Consider the following 23,242-nt stretch of genomic DNA (forward strand, 5'->3'; position numbering starts at 1 on the left):
AGTTATTATTTTTCTATCAAGCCGATTTAAATTATGCAATATAGCCTACCGACAGCGGCATTTCCGATGCTTTTTGGTGTCGTCTAACGTTTTGTGTTTTCTGAGAACATTCAAACAATATTTACAATTTGTCAATGACAACGTACACACTCTTGTATAAAAGTGTTGATAATTACTTTATAAACGATACGCATGTCAGTTCTAAGAAAAATTTCACGTTTTGAAATTTATAAGAGAATATTTTAATGAAAAAAGTACAGGTTTCTTGCTGTCATTTTTTGTATTTATTTAATCTTAATAAATACAGTATTACCTGAGCTGTGCTATTTTGGCCATGTACGTTGACTTTTGTGGTCACGTGTCCAAAGTTGCTTACCCGCGGTGTTACAAGTTCTTAGTAAGAATTTCGAGTTATTTTACTATAGGACGTTTGGACGAGAAGATAAAACTCTTTAACGTTGAGACATCGTCAAATATTCAATAATAAATTTCGAAACATAATTCATTCTGAATATATATGTCCAAAATGAATAATACTTATTTTATTGATTTTGAAATAAAACCATTAAGTACCCTTATCTTACAAAATGTATATATTTAATATATATACATAATGTTTTGACCAATGAGATTGCAGCTTTTTTTAGATCATATAATAAATAAAATGATATCATATTATAACATATCATATCATAATATCATATCAAATCATATTATATCATTTTATATTATATCATATCGTATTATATTGTAAACGACCACAATTATGACATCTTTGCAGTATTAGTTTTTTCGTGAATATTAAATATCGATTTCAACCGACTAATGCTACGGGATAGCCACAAAATGACAGACAGCCCAGTTGTACTTTATTGCGTTACTTATGTTAACAGTGTTCACCTAAAATAATGTGGAAGGGTTGAAAATAACACTCTTAGCTTCACTAACTCATAACAGCGATAAGTCTCTCCGTCGTGCGACATATAACTAGGATGAAGACATACTGAGAGATATACTTGAAATAAAATACAAAGAAATTATTTGATTTGTCAATCTTGTTCAGCAGAATGCTTAGAGGATAAATTTTATTTTATGTCCATGATATTTGCGGCTATTGCAAAGTAATATACTTAAGGACAATGAAAACGCACGCCCGCACTATATGCATTTTATTACATGAAAACAAAACACTAACGACTCAATTAGATATAATATCATTACTTTAATACAAAACACACATTTAACAACTGAAAATAATTAGAAATGTTTGAAATCAAATGTACACCATTAAATCGAAGAACCTAAGGTGAAAATCCCAAAATCACACTTTTTCTTCACAGTAATGCAAACTTAACAAAGGCAAAAACCAAAATGAAAATCCAAAACAAAGTCACTCATTAATGTCTATTCGTAATGTCACCGTCGGGATCTTTGGAAACGACAATGTTCTCCATCAGCGTCTCTTGCAGATGTACATCGTCGCCTCATAGATCTTCAGTGCGGATAGTCACCTGTGGAATCTGACGCCATTCGGTCTGTAGTGTAGTACAAAAACGCTGGTGAAGCCGATAAAATGTAGACCGATGGACATCAAAACGGTTGGCGCTTTGTTTGACTGAATCTGTCCTAAATCTACCAAGCGGTAATGGTTTCTTTGTAGAACCATTGCATACAATTTGCTAGCAAGTCTTCAGTAGTGTTTGAAAAATATCACCTTTTATAGAGAAAAAGTGAGAATATTAAATTTCCATGTGAGCTTTTAAAATTTCTAAAACTGACCATTAGCATAGTTTAATATTCATTTTCATAAAGATTTTAATTGCTCATTTGTGTCTAACATTTCTAGAAAGGTGTGTAAAACAAGTAAATAATTAAAAATAAATAATTTCATTTCAAAAAGTAACCATGAATTGCTTCAATCTGTTTTTCTGTTGTGATCTTATCACAATTAGCCAAAAGTGTTACGTTTGATTTTACGGGTACTGTTTTTATTTTGCCAAGTCAAGTCAAGTCAAATTCCCTTTATTACACACATTTCATGTTAACATGAATAAATGTGGTTAGTAATAAGTACAATGTTAGTAGAGGCTCTTTAAACAAATGTACAATGTATAATTATATAATTTGAGTGGTAAAATAATTCGTAAAAAGAGTATTTATTCATATCATTTGCTGAACTGCAGTACGTTCAATTAACAATGTATCAAAACCACAAATTGTTAAAGTTCTTAGTAAATATGTTACCGCAAAAAACCGTGGAGAGTCACGTAATTTAGACACTCTCTAAGGGTATAATTTCGTTTTATATTACCTTTCTTTTTATTTATCGACAAACGATGAGAATAGTTACAAAAAAGAAAAAGGGAAAAGAAATAATAATATAAACAACTGACAAGTGATGTACAATTATGTACGACATAATATTTTAAACCTTTACAATGACATTTATAGACTCATACTTATAAGCTAAATGAAAAAAGTGTCATACTATTTAGACAAATATTATAACAAACAAACACTTTACTATGGGTAATAAAAGATTAATCTGTGAAATATTCGTGTAATAGTCTTGGAATGTAATGTAAGTAATCACATATGAGGTGAATACTAATTTGATTATCTTAAAATTATTGTTTTAACAAATTTACATAATTTCAAATATTCGCTCTTGTTTCCTGTATTAATTAGTTGTTCTAGTTTGAATGTATTTGCACGTCTGTAATAATAGGGTTTCAAAAATTTCTTTCTTTCATCATTAAGCAAAACACATTCAAATAAGTAATGAAATTCGTCGCCTATTTTATTGTTACAAGAAGTACATGTTCTTTGATTGATTGGTATTCGGGCCCAATTTCCGGTTTCTATTGGTAATCTATGGTTACGTGTATGAAATTTTATCATGTAACGAAGAAAAGGTATAGGGGTTGATAAAGGTATTTTTAGAAATTTAAATTCTTTTTTGAATATTCTGTAGAATGTACTTTTGCTAGAGTTTTGAAATAACGGAATACCAATCATTTAGAAAAATATCTTTTAGTTTCTGTCTAATTGCTAATTTCAATCACTTCTCGTTTCCAAAATTTTGTGTATCCCATATATTACATAAACCGCAATTTATAAAAAATTGTCTTAAGTTTGCAATCCAAGGAAATTTTTTTCTCAAATTATTTTCACTTAAGTTTTTTGAAAGATTGTATGTAATATTGTATAATAGAGACGACAATTTCTTTTGATGATTATTTACATCGTGCTTTTTTAATCTAGCCCAAAACATGATTATTCTTTCGTTTATAATCAATAGATAGCGGCAGGCAGCCTGTTTCTTCCGTACACCATATAATTTGGGGTGGATCTTTTCATATTTAAAATATACTTTAAAAATTTTAATTGGACTCGTTCAATCACTTCTATATTACCATATCCCCATATTTCCGCCCATAAAGAAGAATAGGTTTTATTGTTTTATTAAAAAAGATCTATTTGGATATCAATTGGTAAACTAAGTCGATTTGAGTTTCTTATTAAACTATACATTGCTCTAGTAGCTTGTAATGCTATATGCTTTTTAGTTTTAGTATATGATCCACTTTTACAAAATAAAACTCCTGGGTACTTGTACTCCGTTACTACCTCTAATTTTTCGTTGTTCAAGATAAAATTATAGTTTTGTTGTCGTCCTTTAGAAAATACTACGATTTTAGATTTAGATGTATTTACAGTAAGTTTCCATATTTTACAATAATTTTCATACAAATGTAATGATTTTTGAAAATCTTCAACCGATTCAGATAAAATAACAGTGTCATCAGCGTAAAGTAATATAAATATCTTTAAAAAATCACGAATTTCGTCTGCGTTTTGGTCATTTTGTACCGTGATTCCCATAGTGTCATTACTATTTGCAAAATAATCGCTAAGGTCATTCAAAAACATTGAAAAAAGTAGAGGGGACAAATTCTCTCCTTGACGTACGCCTATGTTACTAGGGAAAAATTTGAAACTTCAAAGTTAACTCTGACACACGATTTAATGTTATCGTACATGTTTTTAATGAGATTTAAACATTTTCCTGTTATATTAAGATTAAAGAGCTTTTGCCAAAGACCATTTCTCCAGACTGTATCAAAGGCTTGTTTGAGATCGATAAAAGCACAGAATAATTTATTTTTACTGTTATTAACGTAATTGTAATACAAAAATTTGGTCTGTGGTTGAAAACCCCTTCCTAAAACCTGCTTGACTATTATTTATTATATTATTTTCATCTGCATAAGTAGTAAGCCTATTATTTATTATACTGGTAAAAAGTTTTCCCAAACAGCTTAGAAGTGTTATAGGTCTATAATTTTCAGGTTTACTAGCATCACCTTTGTTTTTATATATTGGATTTATTATCCCAATAGTCCACATTTCAGGTATAACACCTTTTTCAAATACTAAATTAAAAAGTTTGAAATACGTATCTTTCATTAAACTATATGAGCATTTTATTTGTTCGTTAACTATTTGGTCTAACACACATGCTTTATTATTTTTCAACATTTTTAATGCCTTATCAATCTCTTCATATGTTATAGTACAATTGATAGATTCGTTTTGGTTTGATTGCTCATTATTTTCTAGATCAAATGTGTTATTGTCATTAATTGTTCCATCAATTGAAAAATTAACATTTCTGAAAAATTCATACATTTCATCGATACTTGCTTCCGTTTTGCATTGACTGTTATTATTACGAAGTAAATTCCAATATTTCCTGGGGTCTTTGATTTTTAATTTGCGAAATTTATCAATGTTTCCATTCAAATGTTTATTTTTAAACGAAGCATAGTATTTTTGTATATCTTACTTTTTTCTTTAAGATTATATTTGTTTTCGTCAGTTTTTCTTAATTTTATATAAATATTTCGCTCTATGAAAGTTTCTTCTTGCTTTCCTACACTGATATCCAAACCAAGAGCTATTGTTATTTACTACTTTATTGTTGTTTTTTTATTTTATAGCCAAATGCTTCCTCAGAAGTTTTAAGAAATAGTGAGGACATATCTGTAACTAAATCATCTGCATTTTGCTGATTAAAATTGTCGCTATTTTTCAAAATGTCAAGTTTTTTCATTTAATTCCTCTATAAGATTTATGTCAAATTTCTGTAAAAAGCTTTCACTTTTCTTATTGTCCCATAATTTAATAGATGGTTCAGTATTATTAACATGTTCAACAATTTCAATTTGGTTTGTATTCAATGTTAAAACAATAGGATTATGTGCATCTGATAAAATGGGACAAAAATCTTTAACAGTAAGATCGAGAACATTTTTAAACAGATTTGAATTACATATAAAATAATCGACGGTACTGGTACCTTTACAAGTAGTACTTCCGGTGTAATCGCCAGAAGTTCGACCATTTAATATATACATATTATTTAATTGTAAAAAGTCAATAAATCTATTACCGTAACTGTTAATATGTTTATCGGTGTTATAACGTAATAGCTTTACATTTTGTGCATTTTGAAATTTACTCATTTCAGTATCAAATTCATCGCAAAGAACGTTTAAGTTTTGGTTTTCCAAAAAACGTCTATCTACTTTAATAAAATCTTCAGTTGATTTTGTACGTGAATTGAAATCTCCAAACAGTATATACGATGAGTAATTGTCCGATAGGCGATTGAAATCGTCTTGAATTTCGGAAAAAGGATCGTCAACTGCATAGTCCGAGTATTCGGGTGGTATATACACAACACCACAGAAATGTCTGTTTCAGATTTGCATAAAAGATTAGATATCTTAAACCATAATACAAGATCATTATCAGAATCGATGACTGTAACAAATTTGGATAGATTTTTTTTAACTGCTAGAGCTAGACCGCCAGACTTTCTCCTGGTATTTCTTTTTCGATATTTGAAGTATACATCATAATTTTGTATTTCAATATGATCCAAATTATCAGCTTTAATTTCTTGAAAACCAATTATACTGTGATCATTCACCAACTCGTTAAATTCGGGGCAATGCAATTTTGATTTAAGTCCGCAAACGTTTAAGGATAAAATCTTAATATTGTTGAGTGCCAAGGATGATGTCTCAGTTTTACGACTGTCGGAATTAGCTATCGCGGTAAAGGAAGAATTTAAGTCGTCTGCATTTTCATATTGGCTTAAGTTGCACGAAGAATTTGTTTGTATGTTATTATTATTATCATTATTATTATCATTATTATTATTATTATTATTATCATAATTATTATTATTATTATTATTATTATTATTATTATTGTTATTCGAGTTTAAGATTCTATCATTCTGACAAACATTTTCATTTAAATAAGTTTGGTCTGTCACAGAAATTGCCGCTTTGTGTAAATTTTCAAAAACTAAGCAAAGATTACCGGAAGTTGTAAAAATGGAAAACAAACAGCTATAAAAAACAAGATAGTACCAAGTACTAAACCAAACAATAAAATTAAAATGCAATCATTTTTCATAACTTTGGTATCTAAATGACCGGAATGCATTCGGTTTTATGAAACTGTGAAGAAATATTTAAAAGAAATATATTTTCCTTGTTAAAATGCAATTATCCCGACCGTGCGTTTTCACTGTCCTTAAGTATAATAGAAGTGAGCTTTGTAAATCAGCAGTGTATTGGCTAACGTGTTAATTATTAAATGATGATCATGAATAGAAAAATATATTGATGTAATTCCATTTTTTATACATTTGTTAATCCTCATTTAACTGAGGGCTTACCGGATACTTCGAAATTATGTTGTTCAAGATGACGCAATATGAAGAAATAAACAAAATTCTGTTCTGTTTCCTGTCGACATTTCTTTTGGGACATATTTTTCAGCCGTTGGCTGTTTGTTTTAACTTGATTTCCGGTAAATTACAATTGGAACACCTCGATGCCATTTCTAATAACAAAAATATGATGAATTCTGAAAATAAAAAAGTGTAAATAAACAAAGTGGTGCCGTGCCGGTTATAGTTAGTTATTAGTTGAGTTGCTGAATCGGAAGGATATAAGATATAATGAATTTTGAAAATAAAATAGCTTTTATTTTTGGTTGTTATAAATTGAAAGATATAAGCATTAAAATGCAAGTTTTAGGACATTTTATTGAAATTGCTAGTTCGAATAGCGTTGTCTTTGTCACGTTTCATATTTCATTCACCTAGTTTTGACTGTAAATGAAACCACAGGAAAAATCCAGTTTTGTGAGTTACAATGATAATCTTTACAAAAATCAATTTGTAGGCCACACGTGAGTTACAATGATAATCTGTACAAACCATACATTTGAAAGCCACCCGTGAGTTACAATGGTAGTCATTTCAAATGATCCATTTTAGGCCATCTGTGAGTTACAATGGTTATCTGTTCAATTAATCCATTTTAGGCCATCTATGAGTTACAATGGTAATCTGTTCAAGGAATCCATTTTAGGCCATCTATGAGTTACAATGGTAATCTCTTCAAAGAATCCATTTGTAGGCCACCTGTGAGGTACAGTGTGGTCGTTCAAGGAATCCATTTGTAGGCTATCTGTGAGTTGCAAAGATAATATGTTTAAAGAATCCAGCTTTGTCGGACAAACATACGGATATTACTTTCTTGCATAGCAGACTGGCGTTTCCGTGTGTTTTACCCATGCCGGAAATTTCATCTGGCATGGGGGTGCCAGATGAGTCGCGTGCTGTACAATAGCACGCTTAGGATGACGTCATTTTACCGATATGAATGAAGTTGTTATTCATACACTGTTGTAAGAAAGTAATTACGGTTGTAATGATATAAATTTCCATTGAAAATAAAGATAAAGAATTTAATGGGATATGGTAGAATATGCAAGAAAAAATATATGACATATGTTTGCGGTTCGGATCGGAATATCCGTCCCTCGGTCACCCGCCCATGGGCGGGTCACCTCGGACCGGATATTTCGATCCGAACCGCAAAATATGACATATATTATTATCACTGACTGCCCGAATGTTAGCTAATAATACCAGTATTATCAATCTAAGAAATCACTTAGCACTATTAAGGCGGTGAAGAGGGTGACTGGAAATTGTAGAACAAATGAAAGAACTTACAGGGTGTTTCATAATATGTGATACACTTTAATCAAATGTTTCGTTTATGTAAGAATGTCAGTAATAATGAAAATGTACCATATTAAAGGGAAATGCTGTCAATTTATAAAAGTGTAGTTTGTTCCTTATTTAACCTACCAATACTATTTTTAGCTACGCTTGAAAACAGGGTCCATTTATAGCATATACTCAAAATGACGTACATTATAGCATCGCGCCATCTCCACACGTTTCATGAAGTTTTCCATCACATTATTGCACATGTCACCAGTAATATTTCTTATTTCACATCTTATGGACTGTTTAAGCTGATCTGTTGTATTTGGCTGCACTTTGTAGACTCTTTCCTTGAGATAGCCCCAAAGAAAAAAGAATCCAAAGGACTGAGATCCGGAGAGTGGGGCGGCCAAGTGCATTCCGTCTTCAGAGTGATAAATCGTTTGTCAAACATTTTTAAGCCATTCAAGAACTCTCTGGGCCGTGTGTGGAGCGGCACTATCTTGTTGTAACCATGTTTGTGTCATATCAACCCCTTTCCGACGGAATGCAGACAGAAACTTGTATTTTAGAAGAGACAAATAGCGGTCACTGTTGATTGTCTCGGTATTTCAGTCTTGGTCTTGGAAAAAAATGGCACTGGTTATGGTGCCTCTGATCAAGTACACTTCCATGCTGCTCAAATCTTTTAACTACTCTGCTTACTTGTAGCCTGGTCACCACTCTATCGGCAGGGTACATTTTCCTCATTCTTCTAGTTACAGTTATGATAGAATAGTGTTCATAGTACAATTTTATGATATCTTGCCACTTTTCCATGGACAACGCCATTTTGAAAACAACCAGATGATAATGACGTCATAAATGACGTCTTGATGTTAATGTTTTCCAGTATTTTACGTCGCATTCAAAATGGTGAAGTGTGTAGTTTATTTTGGTACAAGCATTTTGTTTGTATCTATAAAATCAGTAAAGCAACAATTTTTTGAAAGTGTATCACATATTATGAAACACCCTGTACGAGCAATGTTATCTGTTTTAATGAACATGTTGTTATCAGTTTTTAGAGATCAGTTGCATCCACAATGTCATTCTGTATGTTCACATATGTTAAATAAGACCCCAAGAAATGAAACTAGCAATTTCTAACATACAAACATTTGGAACACCTCGTCGGTAACTAGTAACTATCTTGGAAACAAGAAGGATTGGAAAACTTTTTCCGAGTGACTTTTGGAATAGATCATTAACAGAGGAACCTATGTTACCTCTTGGGAAATACGGCATAATTCAAAAATATTATGACTGACAAAAATCTCCGACAATCAGAATCAATTGTGAAATAATACATGACATACGATTATATGAGTATCCAAAAGCTGTAGATATGTCATTAATTAATATATAATAATCAGCAAATAAATACCATTTTTACATATTCCAATTAACGTTAGATAAGTAAAATTCAACTCAATATCGTAAAATAAAATGATTCAACAATTTCTGGCAATTGCTTATTTCTTCTTTCCCCAATCGTAAATTCTCGGTCCTTTCAGTCAAACTTCGGATAAGCTATTATATATAATAGCCCAGATGTTCCGATTGCTTTTTTTCATGTTTATTTAACAGAAACACCATATCCGGTCAGTGAAATATTACTCTTGTGTTTAGGCCCATTAATTAGAATTATCATTTCAATGTCTCCCCATAGACACACAGTTATGCCATTGACATAATTAATCAACTGCTTTGCAAAACTTGCCACTTTGTTTTCATTGATTATAAACAATGAATTACTATTAACAATGCCTTATTGTCTTTACGAGTCACGCATGATGTCACTTTTCAAAAGAAAAGACATACCTGTTAATTAATATATTACTTTTATAATCATTGTAACATTGTCTGAGGACTTTAAAAGAAGTGTTGTCTCAAAGTGAAATTGTTTGTATCTACTATTTAAAGGTATGTTTAGACGTTTGTCAAATCTCTCCAAATTTACTGATGATAATTTCTCGCCTTTGTTTTAAAGCTAGTTTTTTGGGGCAATTTGATAGAATAAATAAGCGCTTCGAACACTTTCTGTAAATATTTGAAAGTTATCCGACAGTTTAATAAAGAAGTCAATAAAGTGATAATTAAACTTCACTTAAATGTCGAGTTTTATTTTCAGAAAGGTAAACAATTTTGGAAGCGGGATACATATATTTTGTATTTATAAAGGAGACAGAACTAATGAAATTGAAACTATAAAATTTGCTTGCCTGTGAATAGACTTAAAAACGAACAACAACTTCAATAATAATAGTGGGATTAGGAGGAAGAATATGGGGAGTAGAATGGGTTGGGGAATAGAAAAGGAGGGGAGAAATAGAGGTGGGGCAAGCATTAGAAGCAGTAGAAATCAGTGGCTGTAGAAGTAAAATATTTAAGTACAAAAAAATATCATATTGTGTTGTAGGTGGGGATTCAGCAGAATTGGTAAGTGGCTGAAGTAGTAGAATATTTTAACAAAAACCAATATATCGTATTCAATAATAAACATTTATTAATTTTCAGTTACTTAAAAATGGGAAAAGGTATAGGGACTGGTGATGGTGTCGGTAGAGGGTCCGGACATTATAAAGGAAAGAGTGATCGGATAGCGGTACCAGCGATGCCATTACCTATGGCTCTCATTTGTTGTGTACTTAACTTCCTGATTCCAGGTTTGGGTAAGCATTATCTTACGCAGTGTCATCTTAAGTATGACCTGGTGTCAGTCAATACATTTTAATAGTTTCTCAAACTTATAAAAATTGCTTTTTTTATAATCGAATCCATTTGACGTAAAATGGACAGTTTGACCAATTCGATGCAGGACAAGCTAGCTCAGCAAACTTAGCCGAGAATAAGCTGGAGAGTTTGATATTGTTGACATGTTGCCGCTTTAGCCGAGTAAAGGCTGAAGAATTAAATATTGTTGAAAAGTTTGTGTGTTTTCACTTCATAGCTCGAGTTTTTATTTTATTTAGTCATTCAAAATAAATTGAAATAATTCAATATGAATACACAATGTATACCACAGGACAAAATCATAATAAAGACAATTATGAACTTAAGTTACATGAACACTTATTATAAAAATTAAAGCTTGTGCATGTTTATTTCATATTGTTTATTACTAAGTTTGTCCACAGGACGAAATCATAATAAAGACAATTATGAACTTAAGTTAAATGAACACTTATTATAAAAATTAAAGTTTGTGCATGTTTATTTCATATTGTATATTAATAAGTATGTCCTTTAACTTGTACTTAAAGGTACCGCTATTGCTGGATTAAGCGCTTTTTGCTGTTCAAGAAATGAAGATATGGACGGCCTGGATAGGTTGTTTAGCTGTGGTGTCAATGTTGGTATAGAGACAAGTCTTGAAATGATTGAAGCTGCTAAAATGATTTATCTTATTAATACACTAGATTTAAGAAAAAATCTGTAATGTTTCTTATTCTGATATACCATACTGTCACCTTGCGCAGTAACGGTTCACTCTTATTATAGTTATAGGAGTGTTAACTAGTTACTTGCATTTACTAAGGTGAGCATATGTGCATGCCAAGAAAATTTGGGAATCTCAAAACCCCTATCTCGTAAATATTCTCAAGCAATAGATCTAATTATCAGTATATAAATAAGATTATTGTTTGGTATTTAGTGTTGTGAAACTACATTCTTATTTGTAGGATCAGTATTCAATATTATTCCATGTTTCTAACCATGTTAGAAGAGGAAGTGTACGGTGATGGTTCGCCTATCTGGGATACCGAGTTTTCTCAGGCCAATGTTAATAACACAGGTGCTAATTCAGGTAAGTATTAGCCAAACTGAAATGAATTGAGCTGCGTCACGACAAAATGAACATAATTGGTTTGCGACCAGAGCCTGCGCATCATTACTAGTATAGGATAAAAATACGATATGGATTGTAATATGTTGATTGTAACCGAAAACAACAATTTTAAAGTTTAACACGTCTTCTTATATACAAGTACATTGTAGCTTTTGATTATTTGATTTTCTTTCTTGATATTTAAATTTAAAACTATATTTTTAACACTTTTTATCTAATTAATTATTAAACAAAATGTTAAACACGAAGTGTGTAAGTATCATACTTGTGTAAAATTCATGCATGGCTGTTGGCTGTCACCATTCAGAACAGTCAGCAACTCAGCCGATGCCAATCCACTGGGCTTCATATGATAAGTGTAATTTTTGTTATAATTGTATAATTTGGACCAAAATTTTTCTGCAAATTGGAGGTATTGGAATTACAAACTTCAAATAATACCTTTAAATTTATGTTAATATACATAGTGATGAGAAACAGTACCGTGCCTACACCTTGGATAATTTCTAAATTTCAAAAAGAAGGTCATCAAAAAACCAGGGTTTAACTATATAGAACTTATATAATATCATTTCTTTATTTGTTTTCTAGGTTTGAGATGCCAGTTCAGTCGCCAGCTCTGAGAAATCAGATGACAAAAATTGCACACCTGTCGCTTTGCGTAGATCGTCGAGAAATGAAGCATTGGCAGGTTTGTACAGTGGTATGTCATTTTAACTCTTCTTATATATTGTGACAGTTTTTGTGTCGCCTCTACGGAGTAGTGGCGACATATAGGGATCACTTCTCCATCGTCTGTCTGTCCGTCTGTCCGTCTGTCCGTCCGTCCGTCACAAAACTTGTCCGGACTACTCCTCATAAACTACTGGTGCAATTTCATCCAAACTTTACAGGAATGATCAATACCAAGTCTAGTTGTGCATATTGTCAGCATTTTCCGGTTCAGTGATTTATGTCAGGGTTATGGCCCTTAAATAATTTTTAATTTTAAAGTTTGTCCGGACTACTTCTCTTATACCACTAATGCAATTTCAATGAAACTTTACAAGATTGAGCTGTAGCTCAAGTCCTTGGGCATATTGCAAGGGTTTTCCGGTTGAATGATTTTTGGCCGAGTTATTGCCCTTTGATAAAAAGGTTTCTTTTTCTGTGTGTTGCCAGATACACAAAAGCTTGTCCGGACTACTCCTCATAAACTACAGCTGCAATTTCATCCAAACTTTACAGGAATGATCAGTACCAAGTCTAGTTGTGCATATTGTCAGCATTTTCCGGTTCAATGATTTTTGTTTGAGTTATGGCCCTTTAATAATTTTTATTTTTAAAGTTTGTCCGGACTACTTCTCTTATACCACTAATGCAATTTCGATGAAACTTTACAGGATTGATATGTAGCTCAAGTCCTTGCGCATATTGCACGGGTTTTCCGGTTGAATGATTTTGGCTGAGTTATGGCCCTTTGATAAAAAGGTGTGTTTTTTCTGTGTGTTACCAGGTACACAAAAGCTTGTCCGGACTACTCTTCATAAACTTCTGGTGCAATTTTATCCAAACTTTACAGGAATGATCAGTACCAAGTCTAGTTATGCACTGTCCGTCTATCTGTCTGTCACAAAATTTGTCCCAACATGAAATTGGCCATAATGAGGCGACACATGTGATTACTGATCGCTCTTGTATTGATTCACAAAAATGGTTGTTTAATAAATGAATATAGGTCAGAAGACTTGAATGTTAGAATTAATTATTATTACATAAACCACAGCGGAGGAATGTAAAAAAAGCCTTTTGATAAAAATAATATTACACTTGTGCAATGACACTTTTGCTTTCCATACAAATATAGCGTAAAAGCGGCCTAATTTTTTAGCGTTTCACTGTAGGCGTGTCAATGAAAAATGACTCTTTTTAACAGTTTCCCGTTATTATTTTAGAAATGTGATAAATGAAATAATATATTCATACTGAATTTATTGATTTTGTTGAATTATAAAAAATATGCTCTCCAGCTCAGGCTCGCATGATGCGATTTTATTTAGCTTGTTAAATAAATTTAGTAAATTTATTAAATTTAAACTCATTCAATATCCTCTGTATGGAATATGATTTAACACTTGAATTCCTATGCTCACCTCCACCCTTCTGAATTTTTACACTGGACTTGTCCTACTCTGATTTTGTAAAATGGACTTGTCCTACTCTGAATTTGTCAAATGGACTTGTCCCACTTTAAATTTGTAAAATGGACTTGTCCCACTTTGAATTTGTTAATTGACTTTTACTACTCTGTATTTGTAAAATGAACTTGTCCCACTCTGAATTTGTAAAATGGACTTGTCCCACTCTGAATTTGTAAAATGGACTTGTCCTACTCTCAATTGGTAAAATGGACTTGTCCTACTCTGAATTTGTTAAATGGACTTGTCCAATTTTGAATTTGTAAATGGACTTTTTCTACTCTGTATTTGTAAAATGAACTTGTCCCACTCTGAATTTGTAAAATGGACTTGTCCCACTCTGAATTGGTAAAATGGACTAGTCCTACTCTAAATTTGTAAAATGGACTTGTCATACTCTGAATTTGTTAATGGACTTGTCCCACTTTGAATTTGTAAATGGACTTTTTCTACTCTGTATTTGTAAAATGAACTTGTCCCACTCTGAATTTGTAAAATGGACTTGTCCCACTCTGAATTTGTAAAATGGACTAGTCCTACTCTAAATTTGTAAAATGGACTTGTCATACTCTGAATTTGTTAATGGACTTGTCCCACTTTGAATTTGTAAATTGACTTTTTCTACTCTGTATTTGTAAAATGAACTTGTCCCACTCTGAATTTGTAAAATGGACTTGTCCCATTCTGAATTTGTAAAATGAACTTGTCCCACTCTGAATTTGTAAAATGAACTAGTCCTACTCTTAATTTGTAAAATGAACTTGTCCTACTCTGAATTTGTTAATGGACTTGGTCCACTTTGAATTTGTAAATGGACTTTTTCTACTCTGTATTTGTAAAATGAACTTGTCCCACTCTGAATTTGTAAAATGGAGTTGTCTCACTATGAATTTGTAAAATGGACTAGTCCTACTCTGAATTTGTAAAATGGACTTGTCCCACTCTGAATTTGTAAAATGGACTTTTCCTACTCTGAATTTGTTAAATGGACTTGTACAACTTTGAATTTGTAAATCGACTTTTTCTACTCTGTATTTGTAAAATGAACTTGTCCCACTCTGAATTTGTAAAATGGACTTGTCCCACTCTGAATTTGTAAAATGGACTTGTCCTACTCTGAGTTTGTTACATGGACTTGTCCCATTTTGAATTTGTAAATGGACTTTTTCTACTCTGTATTTGTAAAATGAACTTGTCCCACTCTGAATTTGTAAAATGGACTTGTCCCACTCTGAATTTGTAAAATGGACTAGTCCTACTCTGAATTTGTAAAATGAACTTGTCCCACTCTGAATTTGTAAAATGAACTTGTCCCACTTCGAATTTGTAAAATGGACTAGTCCTACTCTGAATTTGTAAAATGGATTTGTCCTACTCTGAATTTGTTAAATGGGCTTGTCCTACTCTGTATTTGTAAAATGGACTTGTCCAAATTTGAATTTGTAAAATGGACTTGTCCCACTTTAAATTTGCAAAATGGACTTGTCCCACTTCGAATTTGTAAAATGGACTTGTCCTACTCTGCATTTGGAACTGTCCATTGTTATTTTAAGGGATTTTTATATCAAAATTGTGAAATTAGGCATCCATCAGTATAGAACCTATGTCAAACAGTATTTTGTGACTTTACTAATGTGACTTGATAACAGATTTTGATTACAATAGAAATTGATAAATCCCTGTGAAAGATAATGTATTATGCAGCTGATAAAAAATATACCCTATATGTAACCAAAGGGTTTATTTTTTCTTGATAGAGAAGAGAAAGTTAGAGGAAGTTTTAGTGCCAGAAGAAGTTAAAAAGCCTAAGATTGACGGAGATGTTCCCATGGATCTTATACAAGAGATTGTAGCCACGATCAATGATCCAGAGGAGATGGTCGGGCCAGATGTGAGTTACTTAAAGGCACATTAATTTATGCCTCAGAAGTTCATATTTATTATTCTTTTGAAATATCAAACATGTTTTTTTAAAAATTATTTAGAGCATGTTAAATGTTTAACAGCTGAGGAAAGTAGTGCGGAATGTACAGTAATATGTCATAGAGTTAGCAAAATGTTAACAAAGTAGAATTTTGACTTCCATACAAAATACTAATTCATTATAATTACAGTATACCAATTGGCAACAAATAAAAAAAGCAAAGATTGTTTAACTATATGGCAAATAACTGGAACAAGATGCCAAAAATAAGTTTTTGGGAATTAAAAATGATAGCATTTCTTAGGCATAATGGACCTTTAAGTTTCCAAGAATATAATTTTTTAACAATAGGAGTATATTATCAATTGATCACACACATCTATATTACCTGTAAGACAAATTTGATAAAATAACAAAGAAAGCAATGTTTGTTCAAACTCAACATATATCATATATTAATCCAATTCTGTTGCAAAAATGTAAGCTTATTTCATACTATCCCCTTTTCACTTCTCGATCAAGTCAAGTGTTTTATGTATATGTTATTTTCAGTCCTCGCTCTTCCCTAGTCATGCATCAAGAGACGAGAGTGCAAGAAATGAAGAGAAAAAAGGTGTAATAGAATTTCATGTGATTGGAAACTCTCTTAGTAGGAAACCTAGTCGACAGCTCCTGATATGGCTTATAGGTAGATGTGTTATTATTTATAATGATTTTAGAGATAACTTGTCAATGGTGACCATTTGTTACGACTAACTGTTGCAAAATTACCGTTAGCTTTCATCATGATGGTTTTTTTACACCAACTCTTGGTGAAATGGTGAAAATACTGTACAAAATGTCCCGATAAGTGTATTTAGAACAATGGAGACTACCTATATTATCCAAAAGAACAAATAAGCCATAGTCTATGCATACATTTCTAAAGTAAAAGACAGAACATTGAAAAATCTCTGTCAGTTACTCATATTTTAGAAAATTTATAAAAAGAATAAAGGAGGTGAAACACACAAAACAAAGTGGGTCAGATTTCAGTATATTCATTAATGACTTTTGTTTCGGCTATTCAGTAACCTTCATTCAGAAATTAATAAACAGATACTGTCAAAATAAAAATAAAAGAAACTATGTTGGAATTTTAACTTAACATTTTTTTTTGATATCCTCACAATTATAGAAACAAAGTGTTTAGGAAATAAAAATCCTTTCTTTGATAATAGCTAATTTGTAAGGCACATGCCTCAGAAATAACGATTTTTTTTTCATTATATAAAAAAGAGGTAGTATGTGTTTTATGATGTTGTAATACTAGATAAAGAGCATGTAAGATGCTGAGCATCTGAAGAAAATAGTGTGTAATGTGAAATAACTTGTTATAAAAGTAGTAAAATGTGCACAAAGTGGTATTTTGACTTTCCATGCAAAATACTTTATCACTTTTTCTGCACTAAATGCCAAAATACAGAAGGAGCAAAAGATAGCTGAGCTATATTATTGCCAATGAGCAACTTTTTGTAAACTGTTACATGGCACCAAATAAAAAAGCTTTTAAGGAATGGAAATGATAACTTTTTAGGGTTAATTGGCGTTTAAGTTCCATTTTAAGTTGTTTTCGTAATGATTTATAAGTGAGATAATTTATTACAGGGATGCAGAATGTCTTCTCACATCAGCTTCCTAGGATGCCGAAAGAATACATTACAAGACTAGTATTTGACCCGTAAGTTGAAAACATAAAATTTTAACATCTTCATGCCTAATTTGACTTTAAAGCAGTATGCCTCCAGATTCATGCTAATAAAAATGTTGTGAAGTGAACAAAGAAAGTAATTTACACATTGCAAACGGCACTTACAATCCATGTTTATTACCAAACAGAAGTCAAAATATACATAGATACCGCTTACTGGGTTAATAACGCAGTAGAATTATAGTGATTGATACTGCAAAATCAGTCATTAATCACACATAACATGTAAATAATTAACTAAATATAGAATCTGTTTACTTTTCTAAAGATCTTCATACATTTTTCTAAATATTGTATTTCTTGAAATGTTTTTGTTCTGGAGGTGTGCAGCTTTAACCCTTACCTTGTAAAATGTTGAAAAGGTGTCTTAACGAACAAAACTATTCATCTTTTTTCAGTGCAGGCCATGATAAAATGGCACAGATTTAATCTTGGTCTGCACTGGTCACATGCTTAGATTCATTCACTGCCTACAGTTTAAGGCCTGTTATATGTTTTGTTGTTGTTTTATTTCAGAGGAATTCTCTTAATTCTAATATGTAAGATAAAAAATGATAATTTTTTTTATGCACATCCTTTGTTTTAATATTTTTAAGACTTGAGTGTTAAAAGCTTTAATTGATGTCAATTCAAGAGCAAAAAGGTTTGCTAAGATAACATATAGATATTGTATACATGTATTTGAAAAACAACATGGCAGCACGTAAATAAAAAATTAAAACTAAAAAAAAAACCAAAGGAGGCATATTCATATCTGTATTCTTCATAGATTTTTTTTCAGATTTTTGGACTACTCTTGACCTTTTTATCGTATCTATAGTTATATACATGCGATGTAACACAATCTGCGATGTGATATACATGTAGATTCTAAAATAGCCAGTGATGTAAGGGTGGAAAATGATATATTATATACATTAACGTTGCTTGACAAATATTATGACATTTTCATATGGATATGATGAAAAGAATGACTTTCATAGTGGTGATTGACCAATATTTGATACTAGAAAAAAATTTAAGGGAAAAGGTAAAAACAGCCTTTAAAAACTGCCCGATTACTTTTATACATTAAGCATTACCCATACATACTCATGGATATTTATAGGATTATTTTGTAAAATTGAAAACAAATATGCCAAACTATGAACTTATTTTTAATTTTACACATTCACCCACTGTTAATATCACTTTAACGAATCCCACAGATTGTTCTTTTACCAGAGTTAACTCTTTGTACAGATAAGTTTTGTTTGTACTTAATTTTGTCATTGACCATAAAAATGTTCTATTTTATCTCGACTAACTGGCAGGAAACACAAGTGTCTGGCATTGGTAAAGGATAATAACGTTATTGGTGGTATATGCTTTAGAATGTTCCCATCACAAGGGTTTACAGAGATTGTTTTCTGTGCTGTTACATCTAATGAACAAGTTAAGGTAAGAAGTTAGATTTACCTGTATTTAATCATTAAAAAAGTATTAATGGGTTTTAAGATCTAGTGGAATAGAAATTAAGAAAGAAAAAATATCCAAAAGATGTCCATCAAATCATAATGTGGAACAACTTAAGAGTTTAATAAAAAAAAAGTACTGACAGTTTTCAATTTTCACTGGCATTTTGCTAGTTTCCTCGTGTTAAATTTGAGGCGTTATTTTAGAAAGATTTGTCTTTCTATTTGTGAACGATTATATGCTGGTATTTTTAGATATCTGTTCAGGGAGGTACAGTCTGAGGAAATCTTTTTTTGGTATCTTATATATGCATAGGCAGTGGTTTTTCTTGTATTCCTGTTAATATTTCAAATAGTTATTGGGTCTTGGTATGGTAAAGCTCAAAAGCCACAGTTTGATCTTAAAGTGTCAATGTCAAAGAAGATATACATCCTAAGTGTATAATCAGATATTAAAATAAATTTATTCAAAATGTGATCTTTATAAGCATTTTATTAACAAACATAAATGTAAAAAATCCATTTGTTGGTATATTTTTACCCTTTTTCATGGGATACTTTTGGTCCTATGATAAAAATGAATTTTCTTGCTTGTTGACTTTACACTTGTTATACACAGTTAGTTTATTATTGTGTGGTCAAAAGGTTACAATCTTTTGAAGAAATTGTCTTGAATAATGTGTAACAGTATTTGTGAATAATGAGTAAAAATATTGTATGGGTAATTAACAGCAAACATGGTTTGTATTTCAGGGATATGGAACTCATCTGATGAATCATCTGAAGGATTATCACATTAAACACAACATTGTACATTTCCTCACATTTGCTGACGAGTTTGCCATCGGGTATTTCAAAAAACAGGTACTCTTGCTTAAAGATAAAGTTTGCTTGAATGTGTAATTTGAAATAACTGGTAATTGCTGTACTTTTTCTTTATTAATTTTGATGTGACTAGTTAACATTTTAGACTATATGCCACAACAGATTTTGCCCATATGACCAGTGTAAACCTAAATCAGCGGGCACATCATTCTCTTGAGGAGTAATTATTAGTTACTGGTTAGTTAACTAGAAAAGCCAGTTAGATGTATTGACTGCCAAGATATAACCAAAAATGTGTTGAAATTGGGGTAAATAAACAAACTAAATATAAATATGATACACAAGATCAACAAGGTAAGGGTTCTTTCAGTGAATGCAACCCCCAATAAAACCCCTGATATTGAATTCAACACTAAAAACTGGACAAATCCTGTAGGTTAAATTCTATAGATGAAGGAGAAGTATTGATTTACAAGTGTTTAAAGTTGATAAACAAAACTATAGTCACAGTGACTTATGTATGTTTTCTTTGACAGGGTTTCTCTAAGGACATTAAGCTACCAAAGTCAGCTTATCTAGGATATATCAAGGATTATGAAGGGGCAACACTTATGGGATGTGAACTTAACCCTAGAATCTGCTATACTGAGTTCTCAAAGACAATACGCAAACAAAAAGAGGTGAGATTGTCAGTAATTTAAGTAAATTGTAAATTCATGTTACAAAATATTTTTTATTTTTCAGATGTAATGTTTCAAGATCTGTTTTCCAAATTTGACAACCGTTATTGAATTATATACTTAATCCAATTACATGGCGAAAATTGCCAAACTGAAGAATATTATCAGTTATTTTGTATCATCTTAACTGCACAGCTTCACAGCAAACTGTATTTTTGCATTAAGATTTAAAATCTGCTTATAGTAATATATAAAAAGAGTTGATTGATAAAAAAAATAGATTTTTTGCTTAATTTGATATATGTATATATAATACAGTTAAGAGTTTTTTTCCACATTTTTGCCCTTAAAAACTACAAAAATAACCTGAACTCGAGAAAGAAAAAAAAACTATTGAAAAAAGACTGTTTGACAATGTTTATTAAGGAACTGTTCACATTTGTGAGAAACAAGGGGCAACTAATATTTCAGTTTGCAAGAATTTAAAAAAAAATGATCTGGTTCACTTAATCTGGCATCCATCTAACCTTTGTTAGTGATAAGATATTTGTAACTTTTTTTGTCCATTTTAGATTGTAAAGAAAATAATAGAACAGAAGCAAGAAAAGTTCACGAAGGTGTATCCAGGTTTGACGTGTTTTAAAGACGGAGTACGACATATTCCTATTGAGAGTATACCAGGTCTTCAAGACTGTGGCTGGAGACCTGCACCTGATAAACCGTATGTATTATTTGTTATGTGCATCTCTCTGTATTTGACACTTAAACCACCTTTTTTTCTTCAAAAATAAAAAGGTTTATTGTGGATATAAGTCACAAAGATTTTGAGAAATTATAAAGTTATTGCTGGTGCATGCATGGGTAAAAGTTTTAAGGTATTTTCGTGAATCTGAGGTTTTTTATACTCTGAAAAGCTTTCTTTCCTCTTTATAAAATCAATGAATTTAAAAATACTAATGCAAAATTCAGGGTTTTTACATTTATAACTTCTTTCCATGTGTATGGGGTTGTATATCATATACTTAACCTGTCTGATACGTTGTATACTCTGACATGGCAGATGTCGATATAATAATGCCATGTTGTGCATTTTTTCTTGGAAGGAACCTTTAATGGACTCTGATCAGCTCTACAACATCTTTAAAACAATTCTACAGCACTGCAAGGTAAAAATATCATTTTAAAGTAATATAACTATTTAAATGCATCTTTTGTTGATATTATAGGACCTGGAAAAATTCTTTTTAACTGTATCACTTTTTTCGTGTCTTAAGGTATGCATTTTGATTTTCTGATAACTGCTTTGGCATTGAATTACCAGTTTTAATAATTTTATCAGAGTTCTTTCCCTTTAACAGTTATATATCAGTAGTTGCATTAAAAGTGTTTGTCGAGTTTGAAGAGAAGTTCTCAATAAAATTCATACAGAAAACATTTAATTCAAATGACTGTTAGCCAAATTAGTGTAGAATTGTTATATAAAAAAATTTCCCTGTGTTTTACAGACTCATGCAAGTGCTTGGCCTTTCCTGAAACCAGTGGAGAAAGCTGAAGCCCCTGATATGACCATCAATTGTCAGTGTGATTTAAAACGCAACCAAAATTAAATGATCAGTCATTAATGTTTTCAGAACATATTTGTCAACCCTCTTTTAAAGGATAACTTTTGCATTACAAATGTCAAATGTGGAGCTTTAAGAAAAAAATATTTTTTGTAGATTTTATGTGTGTTTTGATTATAAATTGACTTTAAATCAATTGCAAATTCTATTTATAGATCTTAGAACAATGGGAGATCGTTTAAAGAACAGATACTACGTTCACAAGAAATTGTTCATGGCCGACATGATGAGAATCTTCACAAATTGTCGTTCTTACAACAAACCTGATACAGAGTATTATAAATGTGCCAACACCATGGAAAGATTCTTCAACAATAAACTCAAAGAATTTTCTCTGATTGACAGATGATAGATCATAAGGTTTCCTTTAACATCTGTTGTGGTTGAACCTGTTGGTGTAAGGTAATTTCAAAGGTCGTCAAGCTTGAAATTGGACTAGACTTAAAATAAGTCAACTAAGAACTTGAGAATAATCACGATTTCAAAAAGAAAAATGTCCTTAACTCAATCTATAATATATGTTAAGTTTTACATACAGGACAGAAATTTCATTCATTCACACAAGTTTTACTTGAAGTCATATTTAAGTTATTTGCTTTAGATTAAAAATATTTGGAACCTTACTTAAAAAGGAACATGTTGACTTTGAAATGTGTTAAGTTTGATGGAGGGTGCAAGTTTGACAAAGTTAAACTATAAAGAGATGAAAGTTTAATTTGAAATTGTATCAAGTTTGATAACACTGACGATAATTACTGATGCTTTAGACCTCTGATTTAAGTCAAATATTAATTAACTGTTGATGATTCAAGCT

At 31.2% G+C, this 23,242-nt stretch overlaps 2 protein-coding genes across 3 annotated transcripts in view; both read left to right on the top strand.

The window, feature by feature from the left end:
- LOC132715668 (protein stum homolog) overlaps nt 1–11,598 on the top strand; it is a 65,143-nt gene extending 53,545 nt beyond the window's left edge. The window contains exons 1-3 of one of the 2 annotated variants that reach the window (XM_060698706.1): nt 9,917–10,069; nt 10,664–10,818; nt 11,410–11,598. In XM_060698706.1, coding sequence (XP_060554689.1) covers nt 10,674–10,818; nt 11,410–11,585 — 321 coding nt within the window. In that variant the 5' untranslated portion in view covers nt 9,917–10,069; nt 10,664–10,673 and the 3' untranslated portion in view covers nt 11,586–11,598. Of the gene's footprint in view, nt 1–9,916; nt 10,070–10,663; nt 10,819–11,409 lie in introns of those variants that run through there. The other variant, XM_060698707.1, reaches the window with a different exon arrangement.
- A 250-nt stretch (nt 11,599–11,848) lies between these two features.
- LOC132715670 (histone acetyltransferase KAT2B-like) overlaps nt 11,849–23,242 on the top strand; it is a 67,145-nt gene continuing 55,751 nt past the window's right edge. Inside the window, exons 1-7 of the mRNA XM_060698710.1 lie at nt 11,849–11,954; nt 12,595–12,699; nt 15,931–16,064; nt 16,650–16,785; nt 17,745–17,817; nt 19,161–19,287; nt 20,055–20,165. Coding sequence (XP_060554693.1) covers nt 11,852–11,954; nt 12,595–12,699; nt 15,931–16,064; nt 16,650–16,785; nt 17,745–17,817; nt 19,161–19,287; nt 20,055–20,165 — 789 coding nt within the window. The 5' untranslated portion in view covers nt 11,849–11,851. The remainder of the gene's footprint in view (nt 11,955–12,594; nt 12,700–15,930; nt 16,065–16,649; nt 16,786–17,744; nt 17,818–19,160; nt 19,288–20,054; nt 20,166–23,242) is intronic.

The sequence above is a fragment of the Ruditapes philippinarum genome, unplaced genomic scaffold, assembly GCF_026571515.1.
Source record: "Ruditapes philippinarum isolate M1 unplaced genomic scaffold, ASM2657151v2 ctg3855_1_1_1_1, whole genome shotgun sequence".
In the NCBI taxonomy this organism is placed as follows: Eukaryota; Metazoa; Mollusca; class Bivalvia; order Venerida; family Veneridae; genus Ruditapes; species Ruditapes philippinarum.